The following is a 15,914-nucleotide window of genomic DNA, read 5'->3' as shown; positions in this document are numbered from 1 at the left end:
GCTCGCTGCACTTACCACGCCACTACACGAGAGTACGAGAATTTTATCATAACTCCTTAACCACCAATAGAATAAACACTTCATCATTTAGAAACATTTCACTTAACTCATTTTAGAAGAACCATTGCAACACGCGACTGAATTCCCATAACCACAGAAAATACAAACCTCAAATCGTGGTCTAAACCACCATAACTCTTCCAGAAATCCATTTACACAACAACGCCATTTGAATCAAATGCCTCCCAAATCAATCAGATTATGGTGGTTGTCAAGCCCGCACGTACAACCACAATCCACATGTATAACTTAACACACCGAAGGAACTGATCATTGCCACAATCATGCTGATTCAACCATTACTAACCGACCTAACTTCTTCCAATTTGCTATTGACTTGCCTTAGAAATAATAATCGCTCCATTCAAAACATAATGTAACCCAACAACACTCATCCCGAGTTACCCAATTCACGAGACCACATCGTCTCAATACCCATGAACAATCTCTTGCCCTCCTCAAGTGCACAATAGCATCTCTAACTGGTACACCCATTCTGCAAGACCTTCTGCGAATCCAAAGATATTTCTCCCATTCCTCCAGCACTACCCCGCAGACCTGATGATAGCATAGAAAATTCCCCAAGTATTCTTCACACTCTGACCCAAAATCCCAGTCTTCAGCCATACAACGAACTAGAAATCCTTAGACATCGCGCTTACACCCCTGAACCCATTAGAACCACTATTGAGAGTCGACCACTCTAACCTGGTCCTGAATATAATCAAACTCCAATGCTCTGATAGCACATGAACACTACTAAAAAAAATAACCGGATGAATTCTTTTCCTTGTACATCACATCCACAAGAATCATAAAATCTGAGCCTTCCCAAAACCTGCACATGAATCGATAAGGCAAAATATAGCACACATTCATCAAGTTCTTTGCTCGAATTACCCCTGATGTTTTCTTTTCTTAGTCATAAGTAATCCAACAATGTACCCATAACCAGAACCGCACAAGCAGACAACCATGCGATCCAATCGTAGACGGTGGGCTCCCCCACTTAGCTTTAAGCTACCATCACATAATGTAAGACCCACAAAGATTCCTCCTTCTCACTTACCATGATCTCGCACCGTCAACTCGCCAAATTTCTCATAGTCCCTTGTTAAACTTTTCATGAACATTTCAAATCATCAGCCACAATCTCATATTCGACCTTCTGTCGGATAGTAAGTAGAACTCCTCGTAGAAGCTTCATCAGAAATCACGCAACCGCTGGCCTGATCACAGGAGATATCCCACCTATGGAATTCCATACCGACATCTTCCAACGACGCTGCATTGGGTACAACTAATAAGAAATCAGTAAACCCTCCCGAGCCCATGCTCGTCCACTACCTGTAAAAGTCTATTCATTCCCCATTGACATAGACCGAAAGTTCAACAATACATTCCAAACTTGAGGTCACGTCGTATCCCATAATGATAATCAAGCTCTTACACCCATAAACACTCCAAGCAAACTTCTTTCCTTCATATTCAACCTTCCTTAGCACTGTAGCCACCATTCCAAATAAAATCCGTAGACCTAGTCATTGTCTACTATGATTCCCAAATCGCTCTAAACTTTTCTCAAGGCATATGGCTAACCTACCACAGAATCCATTTGCTACTCCGCCTTTCCCACTTAGGTTAAACCATCTCCTCTAAGCAACTTCTTGACCTCAGCTTTTCATACTTGACCTGCTAGCAATTTAACCACCGCGAGATACCTCCCGCCATGTCTTTCCTCCTCCCTTGCTGCCAAGATACTTCCCCAAATCATAATCCATCTTTATAGCACCCGAACGGGTAATCTGCCACCAACTCTGAGACACCATAAAGATCATCTCCTACGAACCATCAACATTATGAGCACTGATTCAACTTTTAAGCCAACATACGCTGCCATATCTGATAACCGCTACTTGGGCATCATTCTACAACACCCTGCTCGGAAGGCAAATCAAAGGAGACCCTAACACCCATAGGCCTTAATGCATTCTAACAAGGACGGTGACACCACACCCCAAATAAAAATTCCATCATGCTCGAAAATATCAAGTCTCGTTACTCCGTCAACCAAATCCTGAACATTCATAGTCCAATTGCCTTTCCTTTACTTGAATTAAATGCCAAACCTATAAACCATGAATTGAGAAATCCTCCTTTCGAGTCATTCACTGCCTCGACACATAAACAAGCACCATACTATTACACCATCACTATGCGATAACAATGCATGAATATCATAATAATCGGTACATAGCCTCGAACCATAGGAAATAAGGGTACAAGGCTGAAACGACAGAACCTCTTCCACAAGATGATGATAATAACTCGCTCAAATACGTATGGAGAAACATCCTGCACCACATATGCAGTACCACTACGACTCCCTGATGCCCAGTTGATAACAAGTACTCCACGTCACATAATATTGAGTATGAAGGAAATGAAGGCATAAGCTTCAATGGAATCAAATCATACGATGAGGAATCAAGAAGGGAAGTGCTCCTAACAGCCCTGTAGCCTCTTAAAGTTAAGTACTTATTTCTCCGTACCGATCCGCAAGAATCTACTAGAATTGCTCATGACTCGTGAGACCCAAGTGAACCTAGGGCTCTGATACCAATTTGTCACGACCCAAAACTCACTATAGACCGTGATGACACCCAACGTCGCCGTTAGGCAAGCCAACGGTGAACTACCAACTTAATTATTCATTTTAGTATTTTTGAAATTATGAATCTTGTTAGGTGGAGACATAAATATGTTAAAGTCGTAGATAAATACAATTTAAATAATATACGAGTAAGAGTGTATCGAGGTTAAGCAAACCTTAAACAAATTCTAGAACATCCAAAAATCCGATGTCACAAGTACATGAGTATTTACTAAGGAGTACAATAATAATACAATATCTATCCGAAATGTAAATAAGACAGGGTAAAGTAAATAGTACGATAGAGACTTTGTGGGCTGCGATACGTAGCCTGGAATGCATCTCACCATAAAGTCTCCTCAGCAGCTGTGCCTACGCGCCAAAAAGACCACCAATTGAACCTGTCAGATCCTGTACATTTAGTGCAGAAGTGTAACATGAGTACGTAAATCAACGTGTAGCCAGTAAGTATCTAGCCTAACCCCGGAGAAGTAGTGATGAGGGGTCGACATCAACACTTACTAGAGGTCCAATAAAGCAATATAATAGATCATAAGCATATATGAAGCACACAACAATAATAGGGTAAATCTTTAAGTTAAATAATCTTCCAAAAATTTCTTTTAAAGGTATGAATTCCTCAGTCTTATATTTTACCTCAACAACTCAACTGTATCTAAGTGCCAGTATCAAATGGATAAGGAATACCATATAAGATGTCAGGCATTAGTGGAAGGATAACCTCGTGAATATTCGGATTGCAAGCGAAATAACGCACGATTATGCCGAAGTCATTTGGCCCGATCCAGAATAATATATACAATGTCGATGATCGAGTGGCACAAACCATAGATGTATCTATTATACTGCCGAGACATTCGGCCCGCTCCACAAGAAAGGAAGGAATTTATCGAATTACGAGTCATGTGCTTACAATACAAGTACCTGAGCATAAAGTGGATATATCCTTTACCGTTTATCAAATATTTTGCCAACAACTAATATATATTCTTAAATCAATTTCAATTATAAATTCACTTAATTAAGCTAGCAAAATGAGTTCAAATAATTCAAATATTACATGATAAAGTCATAAGTCTACCCGGACATAAACATGCTTTAGCTACGTACGGACTCTCGTCACCTCGTGCGTACGTAGCACCCACAACTAGTAGCACATAACAATCACATCACCTAGAGGTAGTTTCCCTCTCACAGAGTTAGACAGGAGACTTACCTCGCTTTGAAGTTCCATAACTGGCTCCAAAGCCTCTCAACACCTCAAACCGATGCTCGTCGATCCAAAGCTAGTCAAACAGTGTGCAAACCAATAAGAATGTACTCTAATACTCATAATTAATTAATTTATAACAATTACCAACTCCCCTCGAAAGGTCAACAAAGTCAACCCTCGAGCCTACATGTACGGATTCCGAATATTTTCGAAGATAACTTTGCCCATAACATTGCGAACTCAAATACATAATTTATTCCTAATTCCATGTCCAATTTCGTGGTCAAAATCCAAAAATACCAAATTCTAGGTTTCCTACCAAAATTCCATAATTTTCATAAATTTTCATCCTTAAATCCATATATAAACCATATATTTAATTTACAACAAATGGAAAATTACTTACCTTGTATTGCATAATGAAACCCCCCTCAAAATAGCTCCCCAAATTCGGCCACTCAAGAGAAAAATGAGAGCTAAGTCTAGATTTAAAAGCACCACTGCCAATCGCAGGTGCGGTTCTCCCTAAGCCCGGGCAAATCAAATTCTGCCGACCAAAGTCTGTATAATGACCCGGCTGATCGTTTTGAGTATTACAACCCTGTTTCCCCATTTACTTCTCAAATTGTACTTTACAGTTGTTGTGTGAATTGCCGGGGGTATTTGGTTCGGGTCCAGTGCGGACTTATGTTTAAACGACCTCGAATTTGAATTTTGCTAATTCCAATAGCTCCATATTTTGGAGTTAGAAGCGTGTCCGGAAAATTATTTGGAGGTCCGTACTGGAATTAGGCTTGAAATGCCGAAAGATGAATTTTTGAAAAGTTTGATCGGTGCGTTGACTTTTTGATATCCAAGTCGGATTCCGATTCTGGAAATTGGAATAGGTCCGTAATGTGAAATGTGACTTGTGCGCAAAATTGGAAGTCATTCCGGATTGATTTGATGTGTTTTGGCACAAGATGTAGAATTTGAAAGTTCAAAGTTCGTTGATTTTGAATTGAGGAGTAATTCATCATTTCGATATTGTTAGGTGTGATTTGAGGCCTCGAATAGGTCTGTGTTATATTATGGGACTTGTTGATACAATTGGTTGAGGTCCCGAGGGCCTCGGTTGAGTTTCGGACGGTTAACGGATCAAATTTGGACTTAAGGAAATGCTGGAACTGCTGCCTATTGGTGTGATCGCACCTGCGAAGATTTTGATCGCAGGTGTGAAGCCGTATGTGCGTGAAATAACCCGCAGAAGCGGCCAAGTGTGGTACAGGGAAGTGCTCGCAGGTGCGAGGAATTTGCCTGCATCTGCGAGGCCGCATCTGCGAAGGGTTGGCGCAGAAACGGAAAAGGGTGAGGAAGTCGGGCAGCGCAGGTGCGGAATTTTATCCACAGGCGCGGAGTCGCATCCACCCTTGGCTCTCCACAGAAGCGGCCTAGCTCACAAATGCGCCCATTTTTTTGTAGAAGCGAGGGTTGCAGGTACGACCCCTTGTCTGCAGATGCGGAAATCGACTGGGCAGAACCTTAAAATTCGAGGGTTCAACATTTTCACCCATTTTCATATTTTGGAGCTCGGGTTGGGCGATTTTGGAGAAGAAATTTTCCATACAACTTGAGGTAAGTGTTCTTAAATCCCTTGTGATTATATTCCATGAATTAATCTTCATTTTTGGTGTAAGATTATTGAATCTTCAAGAGAAATAGAAGGAAATTTCTATAATGTCACAAAACGAATTTTTCAAGTTTGAATACCGATTTAGAGTCGGATTTGAGTGAAATTAGTATGGTTGAACTTGTAATTGGATGGGTTATCGTATTTTGTTAGTTTTGTCAGATTTCGAACCGTGGGCCCCACGAGTGATTTTTGGTGTGTAATTTCGAATTTTTTGAAAATATTAGTATTTTGATATGGAATTAATTCTTATAATTTTTGTGGGCTGAATCAAATTAATTGTGACTAGATTCGAGCCATTTGGAAGTTGATACGCGCAGATGGAATTTCTGGAGCATTGCTTAGCTTGCTCGATTTTGGATTTGGCCTGTTCGAGGTAAGTAACTCTTCTAATCTTGGAGTTGAGGGTATGAACCATGAATATATGTATTTTGTGAATTGTTAGGAGGTGACGCACATGCTAGGTGACGGGAGTGTGGGCGTGCACTATAGAAATTGTGACATAATTGTTTCAGTGAAATTTTGTAGTTAAATGATCTTGGCATTTTCCATGCGTTTTATGAGTTAGAGAAATTAAGCTAAAAAGCATATTAAAAATCATGATTGAGGCTATGTGCCAGTATTATTGGGACCCACAGAGGTCATATTGCTGTGAATTATTTGTTTTAAATTGAAAATTCATACTCAGTCATATTCATTTCATTGCATATCATAACTCAGTTTTATGACTCTATTTTAATTCATATAAATGTTTTGGGCCGAATGCCCTGTTTTACTGAAATGCCCAAGTGGCTTGAGAGGTTTATGACTGAGTGAGGCTGAGGGCCTGATTTATGAGGATATTTATGGGATCGGGCTGCAAGCCACAGCATGTTGCATATTTATGGGATCAGGCTGCACGCCGCAACATATTTGATATCGGCCGAGGGCCTGATTGTGAGGATGGGTGTGGATCGGGGCTGCCCGCCTGCAGCATACTTTATTATTAAAGCACATGAGTTGTCCATGCAGCACATGAGTTGTCTATGCAGATTATAGCGCTTGCGCTGAAGGAGCCCCTCCGGAGTCTGTACACACCCCCAGTGAGCGCAGGTACCTACTGAGTGCGAGTGCCGAGTGCTGAGTGACTGGGAGGCATGCGTGATTGTGAGGTATGCCCGAGTGGAAAGAGTGATTGTGAGGTATGCCCGAGTGGCAAGAGTGATTGTGAGGTATGCCCTAGTGACACGAGTGACTGTGAGGTTTGCTCGAGGGGCTGTATATGAGTGATGTTCTGCCCGAGGGGCTGTTTATGATTTTATCACTGAATTACATCGCATTGGCATGCACACATGACATACAGGCATAGAGATGTATTTTTCGTCATGCTGTACAACATCACATCATTCATGATTTCTCACACATTTTTGACAGATGGGCATAGTGATGCATTTGTTTTACACGGGTTATCCGGAAGGAAAATGAAACATATTATTTATTATTGAAAGGATTTTTGGAGACATTTATTGTTTTAGAAATATTCGTATTATTGACAATTTCGGCAAACGATTTGGGTTTTCACTGATGTATTTGAAAGAAAGAACTACCATTTTTGAAACCATTATTTGGCTGAGTATTTTATCTTTGAGTTACTTCTGGTATTATTTGCTTTATGTTGTTATAGATTGTTGTGGACTATTGGTTTTGGACCCGACCTTGGTGGAAGCTCGTCACTACTTTCAACCTACGGCTAGGTTTGTTACTTACTCAGTACATGTGGTCGGTTGTACTGATACTACACTTCTGCACATTGCGTGCAGATGTTGGCTGCTGTTGTTACTGTGCTCGATAGTTGCGGGATTTGAAGATGTACCTGTTGTAGCTTCCTCTTGTTCATGGTAGCCTTAGATTTATAAAAGCTGTGTTTATGTATTATTCAAACAGACTATGTATTTATTTTATTTCCGCTTTGTATACTCTATTCTTAGAAGCTCATAATTTGTACTACTAGTTCTTGGGGGATGTATAAGATTAAGATGATTATTCACTTAAATTACTTTAATAATTGTTATTGGAATTGGATAATTGAAAGTTGCCTTACCTAGCGGGTTGGGTTAGGTGCCATCACGACTAGTTGGATTTTGGGTTGTGACAGTCTGCTCCTACGTGATCGCTTATGCGGTCCAACTTTCGCTCCTGCGCACTCGCACATGCGGAGCCCTTCTACTTATGCGACTCCAGTCTTGCCCAGCTCCTTCTGCTTCTGCGACTCCAGTCTTGTCCAGCTCCTTCCGCTTCTGCGACTCCAGTCTTGCCTAGCTCCTTCCGCTTCTGCGATCACTTCTCCGGATCTGCGACTTCGCAGGTGCGGAAGTTTCCTCGCACCTGCGTTCCCAGGTTGCTTCCACTAAAATTGCACCTACGATGGCCCCTACACACCTGCGTGACCGCACCTGCGGCCACTCCTTCCGCAGGTGCGATGACACCAGGCTTCAGCAGCAACAACATGTCCTCAATTCCAAGTTTCAATCCGTTTCAAACCCGAGGCCCCCGGGACCCCATCCAATCACACCAACAAGTCCCAATACCTTATACAAACTTATCCAAAGGCTCAAAACGCCACAAATAACATCAAAATCATGACTCGACGATCAAAATCTTTCTTTCAATTTTCAAACTTCCAAACTTTGAGGAACACGTCCAAATCATATCAACATTCCAGAATGATGCCAAACTTTACGTACAAGTCACAAATTATGATACGAACCTTTTTCAAGGCTCGAAACCCCAAACGGACATCGATAATACCAAATATCACTTCCATCAAACTTAAGAAATTATTAAACTTCCAAAATGCTAACCTTCCAAAATAGATGCCGAAATGCTCCCGATCTCCCGATACTCAACTCGAACATACATCCAGGTCCGAAATCATCATACGAACCTATTGGAACCTTTAAATCCTGATTCCGAGGTCGTTTACTCAAAAGTCAAACCTTAGTCAACTCTTCGAACGTAAAGCTTCTGAATTTAGAATCTTTCCTCCGAAACCACTCTGAACTTCCCAAAATTCAATTCCGACCACGCGTACAAGTCATACAACATGAAGTGAAGCTACTCGAGGCCTCAAACTACCGAACAACGTGCTAGAGCTCAAAACGACCGATCGGGTCGTTACATAACAAGTGTTTGGATATTTTCATGATGGATGCAACTTATGACCTTTGTCAGAACATGCCCACCAATGCTAAATGTTGATTCCAATGGTACAATGGTAGTATGAATACTAAGGCTTTGTTTTTTTTTTAAGATTAAGATATTTGAATATCAAGATGTGCATTAAGATTGAGTTATTTGAATTTGAATACACATCTGAATATTAAGATGTGTATTAAGATCTGAATACTAAATGATTAAGACTATTTGTATTTTAACATCTGAATGTACAAAATTTATCTTTATTTGAAAATTAATGAACATAAAATTCAAATAAAATATAAATTAATCTAATATTCTGTTAATAATATATATATATATATATATATATATATATATATATATATATATATATGGTAGTTTTGTATTTTTTAATTTTTGTTTGTGAATGCTGACTAGAGGCGGTGATTTGTGGTAGTTTTGGTTGCTAGTGGTGGTGCTGGGTAGTAACTAGTGGTAACTGGTGGTGATGGCGATTATGGTTGAGGATGATGGTGGTGGGTAATAATAATTAATAATGGTGGGTGGTGATAGTGGTTGTGGTTGTGATTAAGGAAGGTGGTGGTAGTTTATAATGGTGGCAGTGCCGACTATTATTCTTTATGGTGATTGGGTGGTTAGTTGTGATAGTTGAGATGTATGAGTTTTTGGTTGAGAATGATGGTGGCGAAGGTAGTGAGATGGTGGGTGGTGGTTGTTGATAATGGTGCATGGCAGCTATGATTGAGGATGATGATGGTGGTGGTGGTGGTGGAGTATGGTGATGGTAGGTGGCATGGTGATAGTTGATAATGGTAGGCGGTGGTGGCAACTAATAATGAATGTAGATGATAGCATTTTAATGAAATAAAGTCTTTGTCATAGATCTTAATCTTACAGACCTATTCAGACCATTAAGTGGTTATGAAGTAAAAAAAAATAAACACACTTACGACCCGTTTGGCCATAAATTTTGTCAAAATATATTTGATTTTTTTTTTTTGGAAAATACATGTTTGTTCATAAATTTGATTCATATTTTGGCAAATTCCCAAATCCCAAATTGGCCCAAAATATTACTATTACATCTTTTAAAAATTGTTCCAAACTTTTGTATTTTATAAAAGAGCCCACCATTTATTATTTGTAACAATGCTGCTTCGTCTTCTCGGTCATCTGATAGTGTATTATGTAGGTCATTATAAAAATGATAATTTTGTACCAAATTTATTTATGTTCAGGACTGTGGTTTGTGATAATACAATGAATGTTATTGATGAAGGTACTATTGGGTATTTGTGTTAGTTTTTAGAACTTATGGATTTAAGTCATGTTTAATGTTTTTCAGCAAAAAAAGTGAAATATCTTTTGAAAACTCATGTCCAAACACATTTTTATCTTCAAACCAAACTTCACCCAAATCAGAATTTTCAAAATTAATTTGGGAATTTATGGCTAAACGCTAACTTAATGTCCCCAAATCTTCCCCAAGAAGATTTCTGTATAATTATTTTCATAAAAGGTAACAAATCAATGGGTGTGTGTATATATATTTTTTCACAAATATAATAAAAAGGTGTTGGGATCTTGACCAGTATTTTAAAAGGCGTGGGCGTAAGGCGGGGCATTTTACATATGCCTCAGCGGGGCGTAAGCCCCATAGGTATTTAATTTTTAATATTTTATAAAATAATATAATGACAGTTAATATTTATAAATAGGTAAAATTGCATAAAAATTGAAGAAAACTATATATATGTGTGCTCCATCCCCACAAAAAACTAATCAAAACAATCTATTATACGTTACTTACAAGCACAAGTAATTTGAGTCTAAAAGAATAAAGTTTTCTATATGGAGGAACAAAAAGGATGATTAACCTGCAATTTGAACTTTGAATTTGCTGCTATGAAGAAAAATGTAGTTCTCTTTGTATTTGTAAAAAAAATTAAATATTCGTTGCTTTTGGGAGATATTAGCAGACTAGCGGACAAGATAAAAAAATTAAAAAAACCATGAATTAGGGCTTAAATCAATAAAAAAGGTCTTTACTTTTAAATTTAATACTTTTGAGTTACTTTTTAAAACTTTTGAGTAATTACCCAACTGACTTTTGAGAATTTGGGTAATATATGAAGGACTAATTCAACAAATTTTGTTTTAATTTGAAAAAGTCTCTGGGCTTACTCCTTACTAAAAAAATGCGCCCCGAACGCCCGGGCGTACGCCCTGAACGGACGGACGTACGCCCCAAATTGCAGGGCGTACGCCTCTTGAGACTTTCGCCCCACACCATCGCGCGCGGGGCGTTTTTGGTACGCCTCGCCCCGGGGCTCGCCCCAGAAACGCCTTTTAAAACAGATATATATAGGGAGTATTAAAAGATTAGGAACTTACCTCTGAGATCGTTGAAGGGGCTCAACTCTAGCTTTTAGCCTCAAATACCCGTGGTAGTTGTTCTGTCACAAAATTAGCAATTTTAATCTTTTCCATGATTTCACAAAATTAAGGAGTTTAATCAATTATACTTGAAAAATGTAACTAATCAGAAAAAAGTGTTTTCTTTTGTGTAGTATACTGCATGAAAAAAGTTCAATTCTACCATGAAGTTAAAATATCAAGGGTTTGGAGTTGAGATTATAGACTGTGTAGTAACTCAAGAGAACGATAACGAATATGCGATGTGAAATGCTCATCATCTATAAAATGTAGGAAATGATCACATTCCTACTTTATTTCCATTAGGGCCAAAATTGTGCTTTTAGGCCCCCTATTTAAAAATAATCAAGATTATTGTTTCCAAGCATAATCAATGCTAAGTTCTACAAATTAGTGGAACCAAGTTAATAAGATGGTATTGCATTCCTGTTTTCCCATCAAAGCGTATACATTACTGACTATCTCTTATACATGAAACAAATGCAGATTATGATGATAAGTATGTTTCATGTTGAATAATAATTTACCAATTACAACATCTACAACAAGAAGAATGGTAGCAAAGTTTGAAAATGTTAACTTGACCTGTACATTACATGCGGTCGTGATTGTTGAGAAAAGAACACTAAAATTAGCAATGACTGAAAAGTTAATTTGATAGAGACAACATCACATCAACCAAACTCAACCAAGGAAAAGTGTTAAAACTCAAAGCCTTTTCTTTGAGTTTGGTTGCAACACAGTTTTTGAAAATAATCTTCTTTCCTAAAAAGAATAACTGATCAAAGAATGAAAATATTTAATTAAATTAATGACACGAAGTGAAAGAAAAAGAATCATCTTATAGATTAACTTTGTTTTCCAATAAAGAATCACTTACTGAATAATATTATCACAGCTAAGATGAAGAAAAGAGTACATGAATACTTACCTGAGTATCAGTGGCTGATTGGTTGGCTTCCAAAGTAGCATAGCTGCAACGTTTATATTTTTCAATTGTTTTCATCATGCTGTAAGAATGAAAATTGACATATTTAGCTAGTGTTTGGACATAGATTTGGTTGAAACGTGAGAAAAGAGTTTTTGAAGTTGTGTTGAAAAATAATTTTTGAAAGTTAAAGTTATGATTGAACATGAATTTTACTTGAAATAAAAGTTAAAGTTTTGTGAGTGGAGAAAAAAATTTCACCAAGAAACTACCCTTAACAAGTTTTTGGGAAGTTGACTTTTTTTCCAAAACCTAATTATATTCCCATGAATAAACAATGTTTTCAAAAAAAAATTGAAAAATAATTATAGCCAAAATCTATGGCCAAAGAGGAGCTTAGTAATTTCCGGTGACTATCTCCTCTTATTAAATCGAAATTCTTTTAAGTTTTTTGCATAAGAGATCTACTCTTCAGACAAAAACAGCAATATTTGTTCTAAATTTTTCTCTATACTCATGTAATACCAAAGTTCTCTGGTTGCGAATTTTGCATGTTATGAAGAATCCTAATACATAAAGAGATTATTTCTATCAATTAACAAACAGAAGTCATTGGTCAAAAGAATTCTCGTTTTGAATATATAGTGAAATAAAAGAAATGACTGGTGGAAATATATGTAACAGGTCTGGATTAACTCATGTTATTTAAATTTATTAACAAATATAAAAAATATAAGTGAAAATGTATCTATTTAATAATCAAACTGTATTGCTCAACATGGTTCAAGCACTCAAATTACCAAAATATATCGACTCCTGGTCACAAATATTGACAATTATCTGGTGGAAATTCTACTTTTAAATAATTGAGTACATTTTTTATAATCATTACTCTATTAATTTTTTTTTCCAAAGGGATTTAAAGCTTTGGCAGCTTCGAAACTAAGCAGCCTTAGCTCCGTCTTGACTCTTGGGAATCAAAGAACAAAAGTAGCAGTATTTGGACTGTCAAACATGACACCTCTGCAAATCAAATCTTAACAGTGAAATACTGTATGATAGTAACGTGGAAAATTGCTGATTAGGTTTTCAGAAATTTTGGTAGTTCCTTTAGCGAGTGGTGTTTAGTGCTCAATAGTTTCATTCAAAAGATGATAATTTTTTTAAATTAGAAATCAAATTCATAGAAATCTATCTGCAAGCCAAGAATGACTCTAAGGGGAAAGGAAATAAAATTTCAAAAATATTCAGGTATAAAAACTTATATAGCAAAGACTGTCCAGAAAAAATAAAACAAACAACATCAATTTTTACATATGCCAGATAGTTTAAAAAACAAATACTACAAGATGATAACAGAAAGAAGTAGATCCTCTGAAGAATGAAAGAAGAATTGTAAAATAGTTGATATCCCAAATGAAAAATCAAATCTTAAGTATAGAGAGAGAATTCGATCATATATATATATGTGGTAAAATTACGGCATATTAAGACAAATCAGATCTTGCATAAAAATTGAAGTGAGAGAGAATGGAACTCATTAAACTAAAGTTGATGAAGTAATTGAAAACCAGAAATTTGCAATTCTTGTTTTGAACTTCCACATATAAGGGTTTCGAAAAAAGCAGACCCTAGAAAACATAGAGAAGTAGCAAAAAAATATATATATAGAAAAGAAGAGGTTATTATATATATAAACCGAAAGAGATTTAGTAGGAAGAAGAGGTTATTTTTGTAATACCTTGAAGTGCTGCAGAACTCATAGAGTTTACCACGATTAGAGAAGATGATAAGAGCAACCTCAGCATCGCAGAGAACAGAAAGTTCATAGGCTTTCTTGAGAAGTCCATTTCTTCTCTTAGCAAAAGTAACTTGCCTGTTTATTTTGTTCTCTATTCTCTTCAGCTCTACTCTTCCTCTTCCCATTTTTATTCTCTTTTCTCTTTCTTTCTATCTTTGTAATTTGCCAGAGAGATGATATGAGGGATTATTCCGCTCTTGGTTAGCAGCTGGAACTACTTTTAGTAGTGCAAAGATTAAAAAAGGGTACCAAATTAAATGAAATGAGTGAAATGAAAGAGGGGAGAGAAGATGAAAAAAATGGAAACCCTGGGGCTTCTGTATCTTTGGTCCCTTACCTATAACCAGCTGGTATTTTTCTTATCCCCTACCCCCCCCCCCCTCCTCCCGAAAACCCCCAACAATACCCTATTCGAAAAAAAGACCTCCTCTCACTTAAAACAAAAAATGAAAAGAATTAATAAATCAGGTTAATGATTATGTATTCTCAAACCAACCAAGTCATCAGCATCCTATGGATCTCACCTGAGGAATGCACATTTATATTTTACCCTTAGAGTCAAGTGGTCCGCATACCCTAAAAAGTGTATCTAATAATTCCTCTATATAGAAAAAAACTCTCTCTCTATATATATATATATATAAGTTTTATTTAGTATAAAAAATATTTACAAATTCAAATCGCTTATGAGTTAATTATATAGAATTAAATTATGGGATAATCATTAATTGATAAACTGGTAAAATATCTTCTTCTTATTCTTTCTTTTCTTCTTCTTTTCTTTTTTGCTTGAGCCAATGATTTATCGAAAATCGTCTTTCTATCTTCACCAGCTATGGGTTAAATCTGCGTACACTCTATCCTCGTCGAACCCTACTCGTGAAATTATACAGAATTTATTGTTGTTGTTGTTATTGTTGTTATTGATAAAAATGATACCTAACTCACTGTGATAGCTTAACTTTTAGAAGTATTGTAAGAAAAGAAATTACAACATATTTCTTCTATTTCAATTTAGATGATGTAGTTTGACTTGACACAAAATTTAAGGAAAAAAAAAAAGACTTTTAAAATATGTGATCCTAAAAGCTTAAGGGACAAAAGTTTTGTGGGAACAATGACATTGTGTGCTATAAATGTTTCTCATTAAGGGTAAAAGTGGATAAAATAAAAAGTTTAAAGTTAAATTGTTTCCAAATAAAAAAAATGTATAACTAATAAAAAGAGTATGTTATGTAAATTGAAACCGAGAGAGTATTTTACAGATGAATACAAGTATAGCCATTTGAGTGAGGAATGGGGATGAGGGCACCTAGAGTTACCCTACTTAGTTACAGTTAGCTATAACTAAGGGGTAGTCTGTATATTACTTACTCCCTCCGTTTCAATTTATGTGAACTCATTTGACTAGACACGGAGTTTAAGAAAAGAGAGAAAATTTTTGAACTTGTGGTGTAAAATGAGGCACATATATTTTGTGTGGCTATAAATCATTGTATAAAAGTAAATTGTTTCCAAATAAGGAAAGATGTCATTCTTTTTGGCACGAACTAAAAAAGAAATATGTTCACATAAATTGAAACAGAAGAGTATTACTTTCTAGATATTTTGCTTTTTGTGGGTTTTGGGTAAGTTAATGTATCACATCGCAATACCCATTGGATATGAACAACCACCTTAAAAGTGACATTCTCGACCTTTTACTCTCCGCTGCGTGTCGACGCTTCATTGGACGACTCTCCCCCTAATATCGTGAGTATTTCCCCTTCCCCGCGTTCTTTTTTTAACTTTCTTTTTCTTTCTTTCCATTTACAGATTTACTCATTATATTGTTTTGTCAAGGGCAACGGAAGCTTGCTCTTTATCTCCGGGAATCAAAAAATAAATAGATAAATAACTTAAACTTTCCCCTTACGCTTTTGAATATGCAAAAAAATGCGGGAGAGATATTAATGT

The 15,914-nt window shown here is 36.8% G+C and overlaps 1 protein-coding gene across 2 annotated transcripts in view; it reads right to left on the bottom strand.

Moving 5' to 3' along the window:
• LOC107786990 (MADS-box protein EJ2) overlaps positions 1–14,304 on the bottom strand; it is a 30,587-nt gene extending 16,283 nt beyond the window's left edge. The window contains exons 1-4 of one of the 2 annotated variants that reach the window (XM_075235185.1): positions 13,899–14,304; positions 12,161–12,239; positions 11,188–11,249; positions 3,994–4,020 (exon numbers count right to left, since the gene is read on the bottom strand). In XM_075235185.1, coding sequence (XP_075091286.1) covers positions 3,994–4,020; positions 11,188–11,249; positions 12,161–12,239; positions 13,899–14,083 — 353 coding nt within the window. In that variant the 5' untranslated portion in view covers positions 14,084–14,304. Of the gene's footprint in view, positions 1–2,851; positions 3,125–3,993; positions 4,021–11,187; positions 11,250–12,160; positions 12,240–13,898 lie in introns of those variants that run through there. The other variant, XM_075235186.1, reaches the window with a different exon arrangement.
• Positions 14,305–15,914: the final 1,610 nt, after the last annotated feature.

Source organism: Nicotiana tabacum, chromosome 17, assembly GCF_000715075.1.
Source record: "Nicotiana tabacum cultivar K326 chromosome 17, ASM71507v2, whole genome shotgun sequence".
Lineage (NCBI taxonomy): Eukaryota > Viridiplantae > Streptophyta > Magnoliopsida > Solanales > Solanaceae > Nicotiana > Nicotiana tabacum.
The sequence above is the reverse complement of the archived record's forward strand: the minus strand, read 5'-3'. Positions and strand labels throughout refer to the sequence as shown.